Source organism: Buceros rhinoceros, unplaced genomic scaffold, assembly GCF_000710305.1.
Source record: "Buceros rhinoceros silvestris isolate BGI_N320 unplaced genomic scaffold, ASM71030v1 scaffold2281, whole genome shotgun sequence".
Classification (NCBI taxonomy): domain Eukaryota; kingdom Metazoa; phylum Chordata; class Aves; order Bucerotiformes; family Bucerotidae; genus Buceros; species Buceros rhinoceros.
In genome coordinates, this window is record NW_010392298.1 from 1 (window position 1) to 23,536 (window position 23,536).

The 23,536-nt window shown below is 38.4% G+C and overlaps 2 protein-coding genes across 2 annotated transcripts in view; one reads left to right on the forward strand and one right to left on the reverse strand.

The window, feature by feature from the left end:
* The first annotated feature begins 3,262 nt into the window (after positions 1–3,262).
* ANXA11 (annexin A11) lies at positions 3,263–17,476 on the forward strand. Its single transcript, XM_010144382.1, has 14 exons — positions 3,263–3,314; positions 4,465–4,589; positions 5,973–6,350; positions 7,613–7,700; positions 8,082–8,176; positions 8,600–8,713; positions 9,869–9,959; positions 10,074–10,153; positions 10,294–10,350; positions 11,266–11,359; positions 12,094–12,189; positions 14,745–14,803; positions 15,361–15,483; positions 17,417–17,476. The coding sequence occupies exons 1-14, from the start codon at positions 3,263–3,265 to the stop codon at positions 17,474–17,476; spliced, it is 1,512 nt and encodes a 503-aa protein (XP_010142684.1).
* A 3,223-nt stretch (positions 17,477–20,699) lies between these two features.
* PLAC9 (placenta-specific 9) overlaps positions 20,700–23,536 on the reverse strand; it is a 10,231-nt gene continuing 7,394 nt past the window's right edge. Inside the window, exons 2-3 of the mRNA XM_010144392.1 lie at positions 21,792–21,892; positions 20,700–20,852 (exon numbers count right to left, since the gene is read on the reverse strand). Of these exons, the coding sequence (XP_010142694.1) occupies positions 20,700–20,852; positions 21,792–21,892 (254 nt within the window). The remainder of the gene's footprint in view (positions 20,853–21,791; positions 21,893–23,536) is intronic.

Genomic DNA, 23,536 nt, shown 5'->3' on the forward strand with positions numbered 1-23,536 from the left:
TTATACAATACTTTATACACAATTTTAGATTTAGATATATTTTAATAGATATATAGCTATATTTTTTTATATAGACTTCTTTTTTCAGATTGTTAATGAAGTTAGCCATTGTTTCTCAACCCACTTTTAATTGCCAAAAGGCTCTTTTAATCTCTTTTCAATTTGAAAGGAATAGTCTTCATAGGATTAAAAGCAAGCAACCAACCTTGCTTAGAAAAACAAGCCTATCCCATTGCTCCCCACCCTCTAACACAAAAAACCCCCACTCAGACCAACAAGCCTTTTTGTAAAAAGTTATGATTGCACATGAAGGAAAAAAATCATTTCAATGGTGCAGTAATTTATAATTTAAAAAATGTACACATTGACCAATAAGCATTATGCATGCTAAGAATCTGGGTTATGGGTTTCTTTTTTTGTTTTTTTGAGTGACTTGGGGGGTGATTTTTTTTTTTTTTGTTATTATTTTAGTACCTAATGCCAGTTCCTGATGTAACAAGGTTCTTGAAATGCCAGGCTGCCACCTTGATTTTTTTTCTTGTTTTGGTTTGGTTTGGGTTTTTTTGCTGGCCTGTCTGCACTTCACGTACCCATACCTGCCTGGAGATGTGCCATCTGAACGTGTGGCTGGGGCCCGGCAGCTCCCTCCAGCAAGCAAACACACCTGTGTGCAGGCTGTTAGGAGCATGGAAGTGCCAGGAGAGAGGAAGCTGCCTGCTCTTTTTCCAACAAAGGAGGAGAATATGTGTTTTGGTTTCAGCTCTAATCAGTAATGTGAGTTTTTCCTTTTTGGCCTCATGACTTGCGGTCTTATCAGCCCTTGTATGGGTAAGAGCAGGCGTTGTCTCTAGCAGTGATTACCTTGGGCTATCAGTACCTTGCAAGTGCTCTTTGGATGGTTTCTATAACCTGATTTTGCAACTACTTCATTAACACAGTTGACTTCTTGTCAAGTTCTGTAAAGCTGCATTGAAGTGCATTACATTTTGAAGATATGCAGGCTTGAATGTTGTTTCCCTAGAAAAAAGACCCCATGCGGCTGCTGCCATACCTTTTTGCTCTTTATTTAGCATCAATGAATATTCAGAAGTAAAAATCCATTGTTTCATGAACTGCAGGGTTGACCGTCAGAAACTTTTTTCCGAGATTTAGCTTCTAGCATTAAAAAGGGACACAGACAGAAAGGAACCAAATCTTAACATAGGATATGCATTGGGCACACCTGGAAAAATAAACTTAATCTCTCTGACTGCTGCAAGTAGAGATTGTGATCCCTTGCGTATATTACACGGTAATTATATGCTGGATTTGGTGCTGTAGGTCTTATGCACTGTGTTTGCATATGAAATGAAAAATTACATGGAGAAATGCTTGTGTAATCAAAAGCATATTGTCTTTTCAGCTCTAGCAGCCTTGATATTTAGGTTATTTCAAAACTCCTAGACAGCACTGCAGTGAAAGATCTCATTGAAAACCAAGGCTGAGGAGAATGTGGGGAAAACAATTATCATATTATGAGAGCTTGTTCTAAGCACCTGATAACAATGTAAAAATGTCTGTGAGCCTTTACTCTTCACATACAATCTGGTTATGAACTGTGTCACGTTAGCTAATCTGTAGTCTGTTCTTCCAATTGAATATGCAGAATTGGGCCATGATGGTTGTGGGTGGCTTTGATTTCCCTGGACCTTTCTTGAGGTTAAATCTAGCCATTTGTGATTGACAGTTTACTGATTTAAAGCCTGATTCCATAAAATGTCAAAAAGTTTCCCAGCTGTCCATCCTGCTTGGTTTCCTCATATGTGGAGCTGGTGGAACTGTTAACTTCTACACCCATCAGAAGAGGAAAAAGGAGTAATGGTTATATCCCTATCAGACCCCACCTTGCACCTTTGTTCTTAGGGGAGATGAAGAATGAACAAATGGTACAAATGGAAGGGCAATACTTAAATTTGCATGCACAGAAATATTTTTTTTTTTCTGGGTAAAGTTATCCCTTGTAGATTTTCTGGTAAACATATTTTTTCTAATGCTGAGAAACTGCGTTCACTTATTTGTCGAATCTGTGGGCACTTTACACACTGGAGTAGAGGTAAGGTAGGGTTATAACTTTTAGTCTGTCTTTTCACTGTAATTTCTCTTAGTTCATTTCTCTCTATTTGACTTTAAATGAGTACATGCAGCATGAAGTCCAAACAGTTCGTTAAAATAAGGTGGTTTTCCATTACACTATTGCTAGGCAAAAGAGCCATGCAAACCAGAAAGGGAAGTTAACATGATTATGCAAAATGAAAACCATCCCACAAAAACAGCGCACCACCACCCCCACCACCAAACCCAAAACAAAACTCCACAGCTGCAAAACACTGTAAAACAAGCCAGATGCAAAATACAGTGCCTTAAGGGAAAGAAAGGAGAGAGATACTGTTTGCACAGCCGTTTAAAAATAGACCAGGAATTGACACTAAAAATAACCTTGAAAAAGCTAAGACTAATTGTGGAAGTTTTCTTCATCTTGAACGAGCTCCTTGAGTTACTTTTACCATTATTCCTGATAGTTGTTCTGTTTAAAATAAGGCTTTCTGTATTCTGGAAAATAATACTTGTTTTATCCTTCATTTACTAGTCCTTCCCTTTTTTCTTCCACTTCTGTTTTGGACAGCTAATGACTTTGTGCACTTCTGTGCTGACACTATCAACTCTGAGACATCCAGTTTGTTTTGGTGATCTTTATCCTTTCAGTAAGCCCTTCAGTGCTGTAAGCATGAAGCGTATCCCTTCCCTTCTTACTCTGACCTTGTACTTTTGCAGCCGTTTGCATTTAAATGCCTTCCAATTTCTCATACAATTACTCACCTGAAGTCATGGCCTGTTTGTGAGATAATTTTCTGCTCTTGATTAATAAGACTGTTCTGTGTGGGTTGTAAACTTTTGGAAACTTAAATAGTGCAGTAAAATAAGCATTTTCAAATAATACATCCTTAACACTGCAATAGACAAAAAGAGCAGTGAGTAGTAACAAAACTGGGAAAAGTAGTCTGAGGAGTGACTTTACAGCTGCTTAGATATCTGAACATGTTTATTGGTACAGCAAAAGGAAATGGGAAGAGGTTTCTAAGTGAAAAGCCTGCATGACTTGTGCAGTTTAAGTCTAAATTTTGGTAACTGGCTACTGCAAAGATGTTGCCTGTTAATTTTCTGTGGTGTAATTAATGAAGCATTACAGAAAATAACTACAACACATATTTTCCAGATCTTTGCAATGAATTATCCTGGCTATCCCCCAGCGGGAGGATATCCACCAGCAGCCCCAGGTAAGTTGTTTAGGTGAAGTAAACCTTAAATGGCAGTGGTGGACCTATCGGGAGTAGAATGGTGACATGGATGAAAAACAAGACCATGGAACATTTTCTTGACTCACTGAAGCTTTCTGTGCTCTCCTGTTAAGTCCTATTGTATCTCAGCTGGGAATTCTAATATATGTTATATATGCTCTACCCTATGCTCATGTAAGGTCCATTTTCATTCATCTCAAGCGAAGCACATAGCACTAGGATATGGTCATAATTTGACAAAAATGAGTTACATTGTCCTGTTGGTACTGAGTCTTGAAGGCAGCTAGTGAGAAAAATGAGTACAGGGAGAAATCAGTCACACAATTTAAAACCATATCCCACGAAATATTAGGACTTTAATTGTTACATTATCCCTAATTCATTGTTCTTAGGCAGATGGTTGTATATAGAAGGTACAGGGCTGTTAAAAATGATATAAATTATATAAAGCTGAAATACGTAACTGCTGCTTGTTATCAGGGTAAACTTTATAGTCATTGGTAATGAACTTCACAGTTGTTAGTATTGTTGGTAGAAAGAACGAACTGGAGGCATTGAGTATGGTGAAATGTGGAGTTAGGCAAGCGAACCGGTAATGGAAAGCAGTGTACAGAGTGAAGCTGAATTTGCCTGGGAGGATAAATCCTATTTTTCAGGAGAACATTCTGGCTTAGTTAGACTGCTCTGCAGATAAGATAGTACTGCTGTGTGCAGCCAAGTTTTGTGACTTTGGTAGCTGTGAATGTACTGTGTCATGCTCTGTAGACATCTCAAATTAGCCGTCTAAAAGGAATTAATAGTATCTTTCTATTGGAATACCCAGGCAACTTTGTAGTTTAAGACAAACTACTCTCTACACAAAATATGGTGTTTACCTTATTAACCGTGTTAACCTTCAAATAGGTTTTAAATGAGAGTTTACAAGTTCAACTACTGTAGTTAGAAATATGGTTAGACATACCCAGTGAGGCTTCTCTTTATATCATAGTTGCACTGTCACCCTTCACCTCTTCAGTTGATTTTCATTCTCCCAAACTGCTAGTGTTGAACAAACATGACATCAGAAATGTAAGGTAAAAGGAGTACGTTTAAAAAAGGCTTGTTTCAGCACATCTGTGCTTGATTTCAGGTAGCAATCCTTGGGGTGGTGCTGTCTATCCGCCTTCAAATCCACCTTCAAATCCACCTCCAATTGGTCTAGAAAATGTGTCTGGCTATGCCAATCAGTTCAATCCCAACTACATGGCTGGAATGGTGAGTTTGCTTTCGTTTTTTTGTGTTTTACTGTGACTTCCTTAAGTGCAAAGGTGTGTTTCTGGCATTGTTGCTGAGAAGTTTATTGCTTGAGTTCTGTGACTTTATGTCTGTTCTGTTTATTTTTGAGCATTCAGTATCATCTATTGAAGAAAACGTTTACCGCAATCAATTTATAATTTTAGGAAAGCAGACCACGAGTTAAATGATGATTTAAGAGATTAACTTCAAAAGTCATGGATGTAAAAGTACTACAACTTGGCTTTTGCTGTGCAGAAGACTAGGGGAACAGGCTATTAGCACTGAGTATCCACTGTTACTATATTCACATTGGCAGACGCAGTCCAGATTTTGCCTATTACCTGGATTTTGGGCAGTCTGGAACAAGGCTGTTGTGATTTGAGGTATCAGTGACTCATCTCTGAAAAGAATATAGGATAAGCTGTCCCTTTCTTCTAAGCACTGATGGTAACAGACAGCAGTAAAAACCTTTTACATGGATTGAAAAAAATGCAGATGTTTATAATGTGATTTTTCTTTTTTTTTTGCATAGAAGTGAGTGACACTTATGACAGTTTAGTCTTCAGAAATTTGATAGGCTCCATGATGAATATGCAGTTTCTAGGAAGAAATTTGCATTATAGTTGCCTTTCTGAGGCAATTATTAAATTAAGTGATTTGGCAGCCGGCAGACAAAATGAGCAACAATTTCTCTAGGGTGTACATAACAATATCTGCAGCAACTAGCTTCTGAGAACACTGTAATCATCATTTGATGTTCTTCAGGTTCCTCTGTAGAAGAGGATCCAAGTGTGTCACACGGGAAGATGATATTGCATGTGGAGTGGAGTATCTTTGTGGCAGTTTCTGCAGATGCCTTTCCAAACATAGTCCAGGAACTCTTGCTAGCTGTAAACTGCTAATGCATCTAGTGCATCATAAACCAGCCAGAGGCTGCTCGTAATAAAATCCCTTCACTCAGATGATCGTGTGGTCATGTAAGGCAGCCATGGACCGAGAAAGGATAAACATAGTTTTGTGATGCTGAGATTAATTGGTGTTAAGTATTTAGAATAGAGGTGTGTGGCTACTGGCCCTCTTCTTTGGGAGTGGTGTGTAGTCCTGGACACAGTGGCAGGTATGGGTCTGTGGGTTCTGCTTCTTAGTGTATGGCAGTTGATGAATACAGTAAAGCAAGTGTCAACTGAATACAGGGGTTTTTTTTCAATCTTGCTTGCTGGTAGTTATTGCAGAGTTCTTTTGTGGATGCAGAACTACCTATCTGTGTTGGCAGGAAGGGAGGTTGTATTGTATTAAGCACATTATCGAAACTCAACCGTTTGTACACCTTCCTGTCTCTTGCTTTATCGGTTGTCATTGCAGGCATCCAACCTGGCAGGGACCTTTGGAGGGACAAACATACCACAAGGCGCATATCCTTCAACACCTGGGGGCTATCCCCCAGTCCCTCCAGGTGGCTTTGGACAACCTCCTCCAGGACAACAGCCCTCTTATGGAGGGTATCCTCCACCTGGAGGAAATCCACCATCTGGAATGCCAGCTTACCCAGGATTCTCGGGTGGTGCTGTGCCAGGCCAGCCCACACCACCACCTGGTCAGCAGCCTATGAGCTATCCAGTTCAACCACCAGCAACTTACGGAGGGCAGCAGCCCATGCCAAATTATCCACCAGGCCCAGCTGTGAATCCATCTACACCCTCATACCAAGGACCTACAGGGCCTGCAGTTTCTCCTGTAACGGTAAGAGCATTAAGTACTTTTGTTTTGAAATGTGACCATGTATATGTTTCTCTACATTTTCTTTGTGTATATAAGTGTAAATCCACCCTAAAAATGAAAAGAAAGATGTGAAAAGAAGTTTGACTAAAGAGAGAGATGGATCCTCTCCAAACACAAGCAATATAGGCTCACATGACTTGAAATAAATACTCCTATACCACAGTATCCAAGAAGAAAGATTTGACTTGAGTTCAAATTTAATGAAATTTGCCTTTCCTAACCTAAGTATTGCCATTTGTAAATACAATTTCATAGCATCATAGAATAGTTTGGGTTGGAAGGGACCTTCAAAGATCATCTAGTTCAGCCTCTTTGGGCGTGAGCAGGGCCGTCTTCAAGAAGATCAGGTTGCTCAGAGCCCCATCCAATCTGACACTGAATGTTTCCAGGGATGGGGTGTCTACCAGCTCTCTGGGCAACCTGTTCCTGTGTTTCACCACATTCATTGCAAAAAATTTCTTCCTTACATGTAAGTCTAAATCTACCCTCTTTTACTTTAAAATGATTACCCCTTGTCCTATTGCAACAGGTCCTGCTAAAAAGTTTGTCCCCGTCTTTCTTGTAGGTCTCCTTTAAGTACTGGAAGGCCACAATAAGGTCTCCCTGGAGCCTTCTCTTCAGGCTGAACAACCCCAACTCTCTCACCTTTTCCTCATAGGAGGGGTGTTCAATCTCTGTGATCGTTTTTGTGCCCTCTTGGACCTGCTCCAGTTGGTCCATGTCTTCCTGTGCTAAGGGCTCCAGAGCTGGACAAAACACTGCAGGTGGGGTCTCAGCAGAGCAGACTAGAGGGGCAGAATCACCTCCCTCAACCTCCTGGCTACACCTCTTTTGATGTGGCCCAGGATACAGTTGGCTTTCTGGGCTGCGAGCGCACATCGTCAGCTCGTATCCAGCTTTTCATGCTTTAGTACTCCAAGTCCTTCTCCACAGAGCTGCTCTCAATTCTTTCATCCCCCAGCCTGTACTGATACCATGTATTGATACTAGGGGTTCACCGAACCTTAATTAATTGGACAGCAGATTTAATACCAACGAACCTTCTTGACCTTGTATTTTCTCATAATTTGGGTGTAGAAATGAAAAAAATGTTTAAGGCTGGGGTTTTCTTGACTTTCCTAACAAAAAAAAAATTGGTAGCAGTGGTCATCTTTTCTAAGTAGTAAAACACAGTCCTTTTACTGATTAACACTAATACGCAACTCAACTTGGTCTGATTTTAGCATGGAAACAGAGGCACGATCACTGATGCACTGGGATTTGACCCTCTGAAGGATGCAGAAGTCTTAAGAAAGGCTATGAAGGGATTTGGTGAGCAGTCTGTGGATATACATTTCAGTTAAAAGTAGAATCGCAGCTTTGATTTAGCACTGATCTTTGTCCATTGTTACGTGTGTACTGAGTGGGCTAGTTCACATGCGGTTATTCTTGGGTATCAGAAGAATTACTGGAAGTTCATGGTGGCGTAAACAACATCATGAGTTTTGTATTTGGTTTTGTAGTTTTTTGTATCCTTACTGTGTTTGTGGTTGGGAGTAGAGCTTGAAGTTCTGTGGCTGTACACAGGAGGATGAATTAAAGGCATGTATGTCCTTCGGTTGGGTTTAAAAGAGACAGGATCAAATGGAAATAGAAGCTGAGTCCTCACATGACATGCATGCTTATTCTGTGGAATCTTGTGTGCATGTACAGGAACTGATGAGCAGGCCATTATCGATTGTCTTGGAAATCGTTCAAACAAGCAACGACAGCAGATCATCCTGTCCTTCAAAACAGCTTATGGAAAGGTAAATACACCATGAGAACAGAAGGAAAAATAAGTAAGAGCCTACATTACTTCACTAGAAGTCAGAAGGCTTGAATGTTTGGAAAAAAACATTGGCGGTAGCTTAAGGGGGAGATGATTCATAACTCGTAGCCTGTTTAGGGTTCTACTTTTACCCACTCGACTTTTTCATGCAGTGTTTCAGATGAAACATATAAAGCAGTTTCTCTGCTAAATAGTTACTTTGACTCTTTGGTCTGCGCAGTCTATTTAATTTGACAGTAATTACCTAGAGGTACATATTGTTTTAGTGTTAAGTAGAATAGCTTTACTTCAAAGATGTATTATTGATGTTTACACATAAAGAAGTCTAATCCATAATTTTGGTGTTTACTTTTGTCAAGTTTGGTCTTTGGATTTTTTCTTTGTTTTTGCTTCTCATTAGGATTTGATCAAGGATCTCAAGTCTGAGCTATCAGGTAACTTTGAGAGGACAATCTTAGCAATGATGAAGACACCTGTCATGTTTGATGCTTATGAAATCAAGGAAGCTATAAAGGTTTGTGTAGGAAATAGAAATTTATAAGATAGTGGAAATATTTGAGCTGATAAAATTTTTGGTAGTCATTCAAAAGCTTGATCTTACATTACCTTTTTTTCCATCCACATATTCAACCCACTGTTTGACTGATCTGTACCCCATTTCTTGGAGGTGTATAATAGTGAAATTGAGAAATGTTATTCCCGTAGGTTAAAGGTAAAGACTAATAAGTTTGTGTTGTAACAGAAGTATGTTAATAAATACAGAAAAAAGGCAGAAACTGAGTTCTAGCAGTCTCTTGATTTATTACATATTATTTTAAATTGATTTATTAATTGATTTATTACTATTCTTGAGTAAGCCACCGACGTGGCTCTCTTAAGTCATCTACTGTGTGGGGTGCCTTTGGTTCTGGGTTTTTGCTTTGAGCTGTGATGGATCTGATTGTAAAACCACTCAACTTAGAGTTTCCAGTGATTTTACACTCAGTGCTCAAGAACAGTTCAGAAAATTAGGTTCATAAAGATTTTGGTCAGGTCTTTTTATCTCTTTCTCCTCTTCAAAAGTGTATTTTCCTAGCCCATGCTGAACCTTTTCTGAAATATTATGGAAGTACTGTGTACTTTCTTTTTAAAGCAATCAGACTATTTTATAAACATTTAGGTTTTTAAAATAAAAGCAAGTCAAACATTTGTATGTCAGAACAATGTTTAAATGAAGGTAAAATAAATGTTTCCATTATTGTGTCAGTAGATATATATACATGATCTTTGGCTGCAATTTTAAAGTAGTTAAGAGGATGAAATACTACTAGTTGTAATGTAATTGCAGCTGCTATCTATTAGTTAGTGAAAGTTACCTACTGGAATTATCAAATCCACCTTTAATGGTGGGAAAAATTGAATCTTATGCCTAAAATCTGGCGTGAAGGATAACATTTTAAAATGAAATTTTGATTAAATATTTTAATCATCATCAATTTGCATGTTTAATACATATCTATGTCTTTCAAACATTATAAGTAGCATTTGAACTACTTGCTTAGACTTTTAGAAAAAGATTATATTCTGAAATGTATTTTGCTGTAGAATTTTGTAACATTTCTTTTGTACTAGATTGTAGAAGTGATATGAGAATTTGAAGAGTGTGTTTTCTCCTTATGCTTTGTTTTAGGGTGTTGGCACAGATGAAGATTGCCTTGTGGAAATCTTAGCTTCTCGCAGTAATGAGCATATCCAGGAACTCAACAGGGTCTATAAAGCAGGTTAGATTTGTTACAGTTTCATCAACATTTTTTTTCCTTAGTCACTGACTGACAATATGAATTTAGAAAGTGAGCAGGGGTATATGATGATTCATGACTGTGTCTTTCTTTCAGAATTTAAGAAAACTCTGGAGGAAGCAATAAAAAGTGACACATCTGGACACTTTCAGAGGCTTTTAATTTCACTTTCTCAGGTACATGCATACCAGGAGTTTGGGGTTTGTGTGTTTATAGGTTGTTTTTTTGGTTTTTGGTTTTTTTTTTAAATAAACTAAACAAAAAACCAAACCAAAAAAGCCACTAGTAACATTTCTGTATCTTCAAATTCTTTCAGGGAAACAGAGATGAAAGTACAACTGTTGACATGTCTCTTGTCCAAAGAGATGTGCAGGTCAGTAGAAATTCTCCATAATTTCTAAGTATAGTGAATTCAATACACTGAAATTTGACTGGTGGTTTCTGCTTTCTCTTAGTTTTGGATACCTTGTGATTTCTTCTTATGTAGTGCATATGTTTCAGTGGATGGAAGTAATATGAAAAGCTCTGACAGAGCATTAGAGAAATGTAGCTCTGTTACAGAGATGAAGCTCTTGGGAGAAGAGTCCATAGGGGCTTTTTTGGTCTCTCATTCTGTCAGTTATCTGTCTTTTCCAGGTATTGGGTGACTCCGTTGTGCTGCTTAGTAAGGGAATGGTCCAAAAAGAATTGAAGTGATATGTATGTGGATTAAATTTTAATTCATCACCTGTATTGGCCTTTGCCTGTTATGTAAGGAACTCTGATTTTTTTCGGCAAATAAGATAGTTGGTCCTAGTAACTCATGCCCTGTTAGTTTTTTGTGTGTGTTCTATGTCACCACATAGCAAAGAGAAAAACCCTGGATCATTTCAGCACACTACTGTCATATAAATAGTAATGTAATTAGCTTTCTACACAGTATGCCTTTGCCAAAAGGTGAGAACATCCCAGAACGTACCTAGAGGAGTAAAAAAGAAGCTAGATTTAAGCCCTGTTAGGTAGAACGGTTTTCAGGTACTTTTTAAACAACTTTCCCCCCTTTAGTAATCTGGAGCTCTTGTGTTCGAGCACTTTTGCATCAGTAAGCTAGGAAGACTGCAGGCATAGGATACTGTAGGAAGGTTAGAACTAGATACTGTTTACTGTTTGCTTCTGTTTTCTAGCAGTACATTGACTAAGAAATAAGTATAAAAGGAGGAGGAGGCTGTAGGGAAGCAGGTTTGTAACTCAGATTTTCACACTGACTGCTTTTCTGAGTAATGAAGTGTGAATTCCCTTTGGTGTTTAGGAGCTATATGCAGCTGGAGAGAACCGTCTAGGAACTGACGAATCCAAATTCAATGCTATTCTGTGTGCAAGAAGCAGGGCCCACCTCAGAGCAGGTAACGGTGTCCTCTATATAAACAGTAACTGGATTCTGATAAAAAATTATAAAAATGCTAAAAACATACAGTACTGCTCTGCATCTGAATTTCTCCCATCTGTAAAATCAGTATAATGATACCTCAATGGAAAGCAGGGTGAATTCTGCCTGAGGTAAAGGGTAGACAAGAGCTGCACAGTTCAAAACGTTTCTCTGATGAAAGCATTGAAAAACTAGAATTGTTTCACTTTGTGCTTGTGTATGCACAAGAAAATTGCAATCCTTTCCTTCCCCTTCTACTTACTAGTGATGAGGTGTTACATCAGTCTATAGTGGTGGAAATGTTTTTCTAACTGTACAGAACTTTTGAAATGCGCTACATATTGAAGCAGAGCACAATGGAGGGGGATATGGATATGGAAAGGGATGGGTGTGTAGATAAAAACCTGAATATTTTCTTCTTAATTTTATTGACACCCAAAGCTTCCTAGAAGGATTTTATTATTTCCCTCACAGTGGTTTCTTGATCTAGCCATTTAAAAACAAGGACTGAACTAGACAAGCTAGAAGGAGCATGATGACATGTAAATAGAACAATATGGTTGACAACTTAGTCTTTGAGATGATAAAACTTGTGTAACTATTACACAGTATCAAGTTGAGAGGTGCAATGGAAATGAAGCCATCCAGCATGCACCAGTGCCATCTCTTTTTGTGAGACTGACTCCTGCATTTTTGCTCTTTCACTAACAGTCTTCAGTGAGTACCAGAGAATGTGTAACCGGGACATTGAAAACAGTATATGTCGTGAAATGTCTGGAGACCTGGAAAAGGGCATGCTGGCAGTAGGTATGTGTCATCTTAGCAAGTTCATTCCTGGTATTCCACTGCAACTGGCTGAGGTGGTGGCATCTGTGATTCCAGCTAAGGATGTTCTTAAGCAATAATTCCATTTTTCTGCTTTTTATGTTGAGCTTTCTGTGAAGTTGTGTGTGGTTAGTAAAGCAGAGCATTTAATTCACCTCAGAATGACAGATGAAACTTTTGCTTTAGACAGCTGCAGAACTTAAATTTCACGTTAAAATGGTGAGAGAATTCTTAACTATACTTGGCATTATTTTAAGAAATGATGAGAACTTGTACCAACCACTGAATCAGTGGGAATGGAGCATTTGGAACATCTTTCAGAATCAAGCAAAATATAGGCATTAACCCTCTAATTATTTACCTCTAGCTCATTTTAGTAGTAAGAAAAGTTAAATTTGGTTGCAAAGGAGTTATTTTTTCTACATTTCCTGTGGTTACAGCTCTGTTAAATATTCATTTTTAAGTGCCTCCGGTACTTCTGAAGAGTAAAGACTCTTACCTTAAGTCTACTGTTGTCCCTTGGGAGGTAGTCATTAGTTTCCGTGAGGTTGGGGCAAGACCTCAAGTTGTCAAGTAGCTTTATTTGGAATGTTTTATTCTAGATAGAATTGTGGACCTCTTTGTCTGTCTCATCTTTTGTCTCTTGTCTCTTAGACAAGACTGCTTCTTTACATCTCCATTGCTTTTCCTGTTTATTACTGTGAATTTACAGTGGTATCTAGAGATGATGCTTTTAAAGTGTTGTTCTTTGGCTATGAATATGGTAGTGACTAGAAAAGTAATGTAACAAAAAAATCAAAAAAAAGCTTCTACCAAAATAAATAGGAAAAATGTATTTTGCATCACTGAAACAAGATGGGAGAGGACATTTGGCTCAGCTGCAACAGATTTTTTCAACGGAAGTTTCTAAAGCCTCATAAAAGCATATGTGAACAATTGTTCTTCGTTTACTTGGCCAAGTTGTCGCTGCAGTGGCCTTTTAATGACCAGACTGGGTCCACCTCTGTTGGTGTGATGCATTTACAGACCTTTTCCAGGATTTGGAATTTGTCACCTCAAAAAATATTGTTAGAAAACCAAACTTAGGGAAAAGAAGTATTTCCCAGTGCTTGTAGAAAAAGATGGCCTCAGTAAAGAAACTGTACTGTCAGAGTTTGGAAGTCCTTTGACTCCATGGAACTTCGCAGTCACTTGACAGGTCATCATGTAGGTAGAGACTCAGAATTGGGACAGTAGCTTGCAAACAAGTCAATAACCTTTTGAGCAAGAATTGTCACTAATATTCACTGAATAACTCCTTTATCAAATAGATTTTTGTTTTTCTTTATATGTGCATATATATATGTATATAGACACGTATCCATGTCAGGCAATGATTTTAGTATTCTTTGTTCTGTGAACCTTATTTTCAGGAAAAAAGATTTTCTAATTGCAAATATTTAATTTTGCTTTCTTTAAAGCTTTCTGGATTGTACAGCTGGTAACTTACAGTAACATCTTCAAACACCTCTGAAGTGCAAGTGTGTGGTTTTAGCTAAATACAGTGATTAAAAAAACCATGCATTTCATTTGTCATTCGTTTTTGAATTGTATTATACATATCATTGACAGTTGTGGGTGGTGAACTGCTATCTCTCATCTACATTTTCCTATTCAGAAAAGTACTTTTTCTTATATGGAATGTGTGTTGCTGTGAAATATGTATTTAGGTTTACCCTTTTTGTTCTGTATTGATTTTACATGATTGCTTTTGATACCCTTTTGTGCTATAAATATAAGTCAGGTGTGGTTTGTTTTCTGTGTAGTTTGCTACAAATTGCATGATTGTTTACTTATAACCAGCATAGGATCAATGTATAGGTTTTAATTCTGATGAGTGATGGAGGATTCTTTCATTATCTCGATTAACATGACAGTAATTTGATTTAGATTTTCATTTTTCAGATTTCTAATGAACTGTGCTAATTAAATATAAAATGCAGTCATTACTAAATAAGCACATCAAAATTTTTTCAGGAGTCCTGGTGGACTTTGTGGCTGAAATAAGAAAAAGTGTAACTAACTTTAAAATAAAGATGAGGTTTCTGTCATAGGTAGCTTCTCAGTTGTATTAAGGCAGGACTTCAATTTGGTGTTCCTTGCAGATGCATGGTCTAAAAATTCTTAAATTAGGAAAAAGCCAAGAGCACCTCTAACTATGCGTTCCTTCAAGCTTTCTGCCCCCTTCTGTCTCTTTTCCCTTTATAAGCAAGAATCTGGTCATTAAAGCTTCATTATGGCTGCTTCACACTGGGTGGTTTCTAGCGACAAAGTTTGCTTTGAGCCATGAAGTGTAGTATGCTCTTTAGTTTTATTGCAGCTACTGTCTGGATTAAAAATCTCTTCAGTGACTGACTGAGGGGGCAGGAGCTGCATTGTATCAAGTGTTTGTTTGCATAAAATTAAAGCTTTTGATTCTCAGGGTAAGCTCAAAAAACGACTGTGATTTCTGATTGAGGAAAAATACCTGATTTCTGTAATACTGTTTCTATTTTCAGTTAAGTGCCTCAAGAACACACCAGCTTTTTTTGCAGAGAGATTACAGAAGGCTATGAAGGTAGGTGGCTGTGAAAAGATGCATAAACTTGTAGTGTTCCTTTCTTTACAAATGCTTGTACAGCTCATTGGAATTAAATGTTCACCTGAAGGTACTACATTTTTTGGTGGGCATGTGACTAACAAGATGCAGTCATTATTACAAAAGGCTGAAAAAATCTAGCTAATTTGATGTGCTTAACAAAAAGATGCATACAAACATACCTTAAACAAAGGAATTCTTCACAAATATGCTTAAGACTCACTGAAATTGATACCTTTCAAGTAGGGAGGTATGGCTGAAATAGGCCATTAAACTTGCCAAACTGTCCCATCTCTCTGACACCCGCTTTTTCTAACTGATCTTGTGCAGAGAAATGATTGTTAGTGTCTTAACAGTAAATTTAATTTATTAAAGCATGATAGACCACATTGTGTTCAACCTTATTGAAGTCAGTGGGGTTATGCTAGTAAACAGTTGTTTGTGGGGTGATGATTTATTTTATTTTTACTACTGCTGTATCATCCAGCATTTCCACACATTATTAATGCATTCTGTTGTTGTTTTGTTTGTTTCAGGGCGTGGGAACAAAAGACAGGACTCTGATTCGAATCATGGTATCACGCAGTGAAGTGGACCTGCTGGACATACGTGCAGAATACAAACGGATGTATGGCAGATCTCTCTACACAGATATCACTGTAAGACTTGGAGATTTTATCTTCCCTGCCATGCATCCTTTCTGCTAGTAGAACATAGACTGAGTGTAGTTGGTTGTGTTTGTTTTGCTGCATTTCTCAGGAGAGTGGAGGCTGAAGCGCCAGAGAACAGACAGCACTTGCTTTCGCATAGAGGCTGAATGAGCAAAAGACAGGAGAAAGCTAACAGACAAGGAAAGAAAGGGAAATTTGTCCAGAGGGGTTTCAGAGATCTGGTTTTAAGTCTGTTCTCTATCCCAGCCACTATAATTGATCTTGTAGAAACCCCTTAGTCCTCCAACAGAGTAATGATGGTGCTCTACCTCATGTGTGAGGTGAGTGAAAAGCGCCTAACATGCTTTTAAAAGGTTGCCTCCTCTTCCTCTTGAAAGTAATAAGATTTTTGAAGTAGACTAAACTTCAGATTCTTTACCAGTTGATCTACCACTGTTAACTGCTACTGCTATTAACAGCTGTAGGAATGGTCAAGAGGATGCCTTGGTTAATAGGGAGGGTAATATGAGCTGGAGGAGAGTGAGTGGTGCCACTTACATTTTTTTATTTTTTGTGCAAAATCTGTTAAGTCCCTATTTATTCCTTTTGCTGTTGACGCTGAGTGACTGCAGCTTGGTGGTGTTTGGAGGGAATCCTGCAAATATATTGAAGGATAGTGTGCACCAAAAAGCCTTGATGTGAGTCTTGTTCCAGAAACTACATGGTCTTTCTGCCCAGGCACCACAAAGGATCTCTTAGTACAAGCTTTTTCTGACCGTGTAACTCCAGAATGAAGATGTGCTACTATTACAGTAGTTACATGCCTTGTAACCACCAATGTGTGAAAGACAAAACAGTGAGACATTGGTGGAAAAGCTTTATATATCTCTTTCCCACCCCCCCACCCTGCACCCTTACATTCTCTTTTGATGCAACATTAAAATAATTTTACCATTCAGAAACAGGAACAGGCCAACAGGAATAGGCTGGACTTACTGAAGACATGTTTTCAGTAAATAGGGGTCATGCATGTGCATGCTTATGTTTATGCAAACTCTACTTCTTATTTCTGTAAAAGTAGAGCTGAAAACATCCTTGGAAAGAAAGCTCTTAATTCGTTTTTTTTTTTTTTTTCATATGTGGACAGCAGTTCTTTCCTTTCAGCACTTACATAAACAAAAATGTTTTCTGGATTGTCCTTTACACATGCACAGGATTTATCCTGATCTTTGAAGTTTCTTTTTGTCACTATTGTAATAATTTTGAGCAGGACAAAACAGTTTTCAGTCATGCCTGAAGATGAAGGATAAGATTAATGCCCTAGCTGAAACTGTTCTTTGAAAAGGATTGGCAAACCTCATCCATCATCAAAACTAGTTAATGAGCAGCTCCCAGGGAACACTTTTTACTCATAAAAGTATCAGGTAAAACTCAGGTAGCAGGGCCTTTTGTGATGAGTTGCATGTTTGCCTGTGCATCCATATTGATTTTCACTGCCCACAGCATAAGAGATGTTCTGTAATTGTGGGGGGAAAAAAAACCCTTTAGGTCTTTTGATACCAGAGCATTGTTTTTAATGTTTGAACATAATAAAGAGTGTAATTTCACTTTCTGCCCCTGGAAAAATAGCCACGTTGTCTGCAAGGAAAAGGACTTCTGTATTAATATTTCCATATTTTCATACATTTTGCTGGAAGACAAATCTTACTTTTCAGTGAGATTTTAAGTGAATTATTCCCAGGTAAGTAGTTGAACCTGTATACTGAAGTCAATTTGCTAAAGAAATATATTTTCTATGGATATTTTTGTTCCAGTTATGGAAGGAGCAGATTTTACGGTGTCCTTGAGTGATTTCTAATTAGCAGGCTTTTTAAATCTTTTTTCCCCTTCTGTTTCGAAGCACAAGTGTTCCAACTTTTCTTTTTTCTGGATTTCTTTCCAGGGTGATACTTCAGGAGACTACCGGAAAATCCTGCTCAAGTTGTGTGGTGGAAATGACTAAGTAGAGCCTTGAGCTTTTCTTAGAAAAGCTGCTATTTTCATGTTTTTGCTTTAAAGCATCTTTTTTTTCTCCGTAACTAAAGATGTAATGATGCGTTTCTCCTCCATCAATTACATTTTAAAAGATCGTATTCCGTATATCTTCTCTTCAGTTCAAAAACAGTAGGTAACAAATGCAAAAAAATCAAGGCCTCTGCTCAGGATTCTGTATATACTATCAGCAATCCATGAATTACAGGTCATTATTTCTTTTTGCTTATATTATGCTGAAAATAATATGTTTGTTTTATGGAACAAGCATCACAGTTGTGTGATTTAAGTTTTTATTTTGTATAAACATTATGTGCCATTTTAGTGCAAGTTTTATATATAGTACACTGAGTTGGTTTCATGCTAACCTGCTCCCTGATATGTGGAGAGAATAGCCTTGAGTTTTTGTGTCTGCTTAAGACCGTTTTAAAAAAGCTTTATCATTTTCTTTCCATGACTGTTTTTAAGGAACATGTGTTCCACATTTCATTCTCACTAGGGCAACTGTCACAAGGCGGTAGTAATGTTGGCAGTGGTAAAGATTCTATGATTAAAGTTTTAAGGTTTTGGATTATGACTTAAATATATGTATGTAAGAAGAGATTATGAAATTAAAGCTATCTAACTCTTTGCAGACTATGCTTTTTGGTGTTCATGTTGATTTACATGCGAGTGATGACTCAGTTTATGTAACTTCCTTTTCCTGTAGAAGTTCTCTGCTTCAATCCACAGGATTAATCAGAAATTGTTGTATAGACGAGAGTTTGGGACTTGTGTGCTGTTGATAAGCAATTGTCTATATATGATATATGTAATCTGTAGTTATTGCTCAGTATTTTCATTTTGCGTGTTGTGATTTCTTAGACTCTTGGAACTCTGAACTTTTATTGTCTGCTAGCAGGGATGACATCTCTTCAGCTTGTTCTCAAAATAGAAATATGTAAAGAAAATGTACAAGGGGAGAAGAGGTTTTGGAGATAGGTCAGTGAAAATAGACTGGTTGTTAATCAGGAATGTGCAAACTTCTCTTATTTCACACGCATACATGCACTCTCTCCACTCATGCTAAGGTCAGGCAGGTCTTTTTTCCTAGAAGTTGCGTTGTTTGTTTTGGAAGAAAATGGGAGGGTCATGGAGATGGATGTTGGAATTAATTCTGTGTTGCATTGTCACTACAGCAAGAGAGACTAGTGTAAAGATTACAGAATAAAGTGGCTGTGCATTCAAATGACAAATTCTGACTAGTGCCAGTTCTGACTAGGACATGCAGAAGAACTACTGTTTCAGCCAGTGGCAGCAATGTGACTGTGTCCAAAGCCAGACCACACCTTACACTCCTTTTCGTCAGACAATCTAAGCATACCTTGAGAGAAAATTTCAGCAAGTAGTGTACCTTCTTTGATTTACACTGATAGGATGTGCTCACTTTGCCGTGGAAGGAGTAAGCTTTTGAATGGGAAGGTGGTTATCTGTGCTCTAGTCTGAGACCCCCACCTCATCTTGTTTTCTTACTGAGAATGCTGTATTTGAAATGCAGTTTAGATAAACAGGGCTGCTGAAGACTTAAAATAGAAAGCTTTGAAATAGCATCTAAAAGCAAATACCTGTTTATTTTAAAGTACGGGAACACAGAAGGCAAATTACAGCTGAGGATTGTTCATCCCTGCTCAAATTCTGGAAAGACAAGCTTATTAAATGAACAAAAGTGCAGCTGTTTATGATAACCGTTATTACCGATGTTATATTCAGGTGTCTTCTGTCTTCACAGCGCTCAGCTGGTATCTGTATAGAGAAGAATTCATGTAATTAATTTAGGTTATAAGATCAGGATCAATCTGTGTGGATAAACATAATTTAAAATACGAATCCTGCTACTTTAAAGTGGGAAATTGTCGCTTTGATTCACGAAATCAGAAGGTCCTATCTGCAATTCTTTAGCCATTTGTCAGTTATTGCAAACTCCATCTGGGTAGTACTTAGTCGAGATGTGCTGCAAATATGCCAAGGTTGACTTAGGATATCTGTTTCAAATTCACTGTAACGCTTTACTGCAATACTTTTTTAAATAAATTATTGTTGCAGGGGAGTAACTTAGTTGTTACCTATGAACTGCCCCTTCACAGAAAATTGAAAATTTTAATGAATAGCAGTTGGTGAGAACTTGTCGATCATGGTGACCAGATCCATAAGGCCGACTGCAAGAACTAAAACACCAGCATAAAGTCTACTGCTGTCTACTTCCAGCTCACCTTCTAGCATGTAAGTGCACTATAGTATGTGCGTGTGTATGTACCCGTATACAGCTATCTTAAACAAACAAACAAAACACCGACGAAACTGACTCCACAAACATGTCTGTGAATGCTCTACCTTTTCACAAGAGGTTTGTTTTTGTTCAAGAGTGTCTCTCACTTTCTTAAATGTGCTATTGATATTTGGGCAGAGAATGAATAGGACAGAGCATTATAAGAAGCTGTGTGGAAGTGATGGTCTCATCCACATAATTTCTGTAATGGCTTAATTTATTCCAAAAATGTTTATGGAGCATGTTTTGTGTGAGGGGACTGCATGTCAAAATGGGATTTAAGATATCGAAATTACAACTCTTTTTTTATGTTGTTGCCCTCTTTTGTTTCGTGTGTGACACATGAAACAAAAAAGAATCACAGGATCTTAAAACTGAAAGAGACCTTGAGATTTAGTCCATCCTGCTGTTCTGAGGTGTGCTGTTTGTTTAAAATTTCCGGTGCTGGGGTAACTACAGTCATACCATTTCAGTGTCTCACTGTCCTTGTAAGAAAGCTTCACATTATCTTTTCATTGAGTGTTCCTTGCTGCATTAGTTCTTGTTTTATCCACTATTGTAATGGGGAAGGAAACAGCTTTCATCTTTGCAGCAGCCTCACTCATTCCGATGGGCTGCTTGGTATTTTTTAGACTAATCACCAATTTAACAACCGTTTGTACAATGTATCTTAGCTCCTTCGCTGGGTTTTTGGTGTTTGTTTCACACACACACACCCCCCTTTTCTTCCCTGCTGCCTCTACCCTTTAGTGGTTGTTGAAACCTGGTGTTCAAAACCAGACCCAGTATTCCGCTGAGGCCTTAGCTGCACTGAACTGAATGAGGGGTTTGCTTCACATCCCGGGGGGAGAAAAGATAATGTATTTGGTTATAACATACGCAACAGTTTTCAACTTGGGTTATATGCTTCTAGATACTTACCATCAAAAATGTCGGTAAGTTTGGTTCCTGGAGCAATGGGGATATTCGATGTTGTCTTATTGATGATGTTGAGGAGCGATTTGACTTCTGATTCTAGATGCTCCACTGTTTTTATTACCTTCTAATAAAATAAGGGAGGCAGATGGAGAAAGGGCTTGGTCAAGTGGAAGGCTTTGTACCAAAATGTGTTAGCGGAAGTGCAAATCTAATGTCCCGTAATCCTGACAGCTAATTTAATTTATAGTGCGCATTGCAGATTTAAATATTTCTGGTGTTATGCTGGCCTCTAGTGGCAAGAAGTGTTAAAACTTTGTTTCACAAGAGTTGAATTACAGCACCTCTGTATAAAGAATCACCAATAATTTGACTTCTTGGAGGGAGCTTTGCATTGAATTGCTTTTAATTCTTTCTCATTTCTGAGCCACCATCATATCCAAGAAAAGAATCTGCATGGAAGATGGGAGGAGCTGATTGGGTGGAAAGAAGAGGACTGGGGCTAGAGCAAGAGAAGTAGTGTTGCCATTTGAGAAATCAAAAGCGTGCAGTTTGGCAGCTGCCCAACTGGCAATAGTTAGCACTGGGCACATATCTTAAGTGCTTCAGACACCAGGGAAAAAAATTAAAAGCTTTGCAGCTTTCCTGGAATCCCAGTCATAGAGTTGATTGAGCTCTCGAGTGTCTGCAGAAGCGAGCAGAAAGTGTTATGTCAACCTTGGAGTCACGTGCAAAATTCACATCTGGCCATGAGCAGATGTGAGACTTTACAAGTTTCAGTTCTGAGATTGTTACATTAAAGGCACAGTTAAAAACATCTTAGAGAAGGCTAATATTTAATAGTTAGTGATTGGTTAGTCAGTTGTTCAGAATTCATCAAGATTTATGTTTCTGCTAATAATGGCTTTATGTCAAACCATGACATGTGAAAAAAATAGTCAGACCTTGAATAGAATAAAATCAAGAAGGGACGGTGTCTAGAAACATCATTCTTTTTTCTTTTGTTTGGTCAAAGGTATGGGGCAGAGATTTGCTAAGGTCCAGGAGCCAGTGCAATAGCTCTTACCTCTTCAATAATATCTAAGCGTCCGTGGATCGTATCATGTTCGTTACACCAGTTTTCTCTTCCCAGACTTCCAGGTAACACAGCGACAGGGTCTGCAGCAGCTGGGAAAACAGCCACAGTTAATAAGCATGAGGTTTTTAATAGCAGTCTTCACCTTTCTGACTTCTGAAGTGGTGTTTTGCATGCTAAACAGCATTGTTTTTGAAACCGAATGTAGGAGTCCCAGGTAGAAATCGAACACCTCTCCCAATAACTACAGCTATACCCCAGTGTTGTGAGCGTTAGGTCCATCAGTTCCTCTCAGACTTTCTTCAGAAGGAGCTGGTATAGTAAAGCTTTGAAGGGTAGCTAAGTTTGTCCACTTACGCCCCAAATGGATACAAGCTGATGATTCCACTGTGCCAGAAACTTGTCCATAACAGTTTGATTTTGCAGCAAGGGAAACAATAAAAGTGTGTACAACTAGTGCCATTTGCTGACCAAGTTACTCGTATATGGTGTTATTTTTCTCTGTCAGCTACCTGTATTTACCTCTCACTATTCACAGGCTCTTGCTCTTTGAAGGTTTCATTCTGCTGGCTCTGCTTTATGGTGTCCATGCTTTAGTGGAGCCAATTTCCTTTTCGTACCTTTTGTGCAACATTCAGTAACGTTTAGGTTTTAATACATGTGCATGGAACTGTAGTGGAGCATTTGAAACCCCACTAAGGTGCTAACATATCTTGCTCCTTGTAAAGTTAGGTCTTGGTCTTGTTTGAGGCCTGAAGAAGCTGTGATAATGAGAAAGCAGCAGTAACTCATTCTGTTGTTGTTTGATTGTAACAAAGAGGAAACTGAGCTTTTGTTACAGTGAACAGTAAGAAACACAAGAAGAGCAGCTAGTTCTGTCTTCAGTACTGTTGTGCAAGAGCAGTGAACCAGAACTGCTGCCGTACTTCATCACAAGTCTGTGCCAAGACTTCTGGAGTGTAGGTATCAGGGGATGGCAAACACATCAGCAAGGATTGTACCCATTGCAGTTTGATGGGATGAGGGATGTACTCTGAGTTGGAATGATACTCTTGAAATTGGAGAGTGGAGTGCAGGGAGGAGGGGAGGATTAAAATGGGATCTGATGTATTAGACACGATTTAGAAATTAGTTTGGCAGAGCTTAAGAGAATTTGTGGTTGTTTCTTTGTAATAAGATTTTTATTAGGCTTTTTTTGGTGCATTCACCAGGAGGTGGTGCTGTTAGGACAGAATCCCAAAGAACTAATCGACCTGTTTAAGAAGACTGATGAAATACAGCAGGTACTTAAACTCTAGTGGCTTTGCAGTTGCCCTTTTTGCAACCTTTGTTGCTGATGGTGGTGGTCTGGGAGTGTTGTTACCTTGTAACTTAGTGGTCAAGTGAACATGCTACTTCTCAAAATTTTTGCTTATTTACATGCCTTTTCCATTATGGCTGTAACAGCATGGAGATAATGAAATTCCGTGTCAGAAATGGAGGTTACAAAGCAGAGGCCAGTCTGCTTTGGCTTTCGTAATAATAGAGAGATAGCAAGGTAAGCTCCATTTTACTGTCAGAGATTAATAAAATTTCCACCTTTCCAGTATTCCCAGCTCTAGCTCTTCTCAGTGTCAAGCCTGATGGCCTGAATCAGCTGTATGCTGAACTGCATGGTCATGAGGTGACTACGCAGGAGTTGTTGACTGCTGGGTGCTTTCCCAGATCTAACTACAAATGAACTATGGAAAGAGGGA

Excerpts from the sequence above, each read along its gene's own strand:
- ANXA11 (XM_010144382.1), top strand. The coding sequence starts at position 3,263 with ATGAATTATCCTGGCTATCCCCCAGCGGGAGGATATCCACCAGCAGCC. Across the intron at positions 4,590-5,972 it reads CCAACTACATGGCTGGAATG|GCATCCAACCTGGCAGGGAC; the intron begins GTGAGTTTGCTT and ends TTGTCATTGCAG. Across the intron at positions 11,360-12,093 it reads CAGGGCCCACCTCAGAGCAG|TCTTCAGTGAGTACCAGAGA; the intron begins GTAACGGTGTCC and ends TTTCACTAACAG.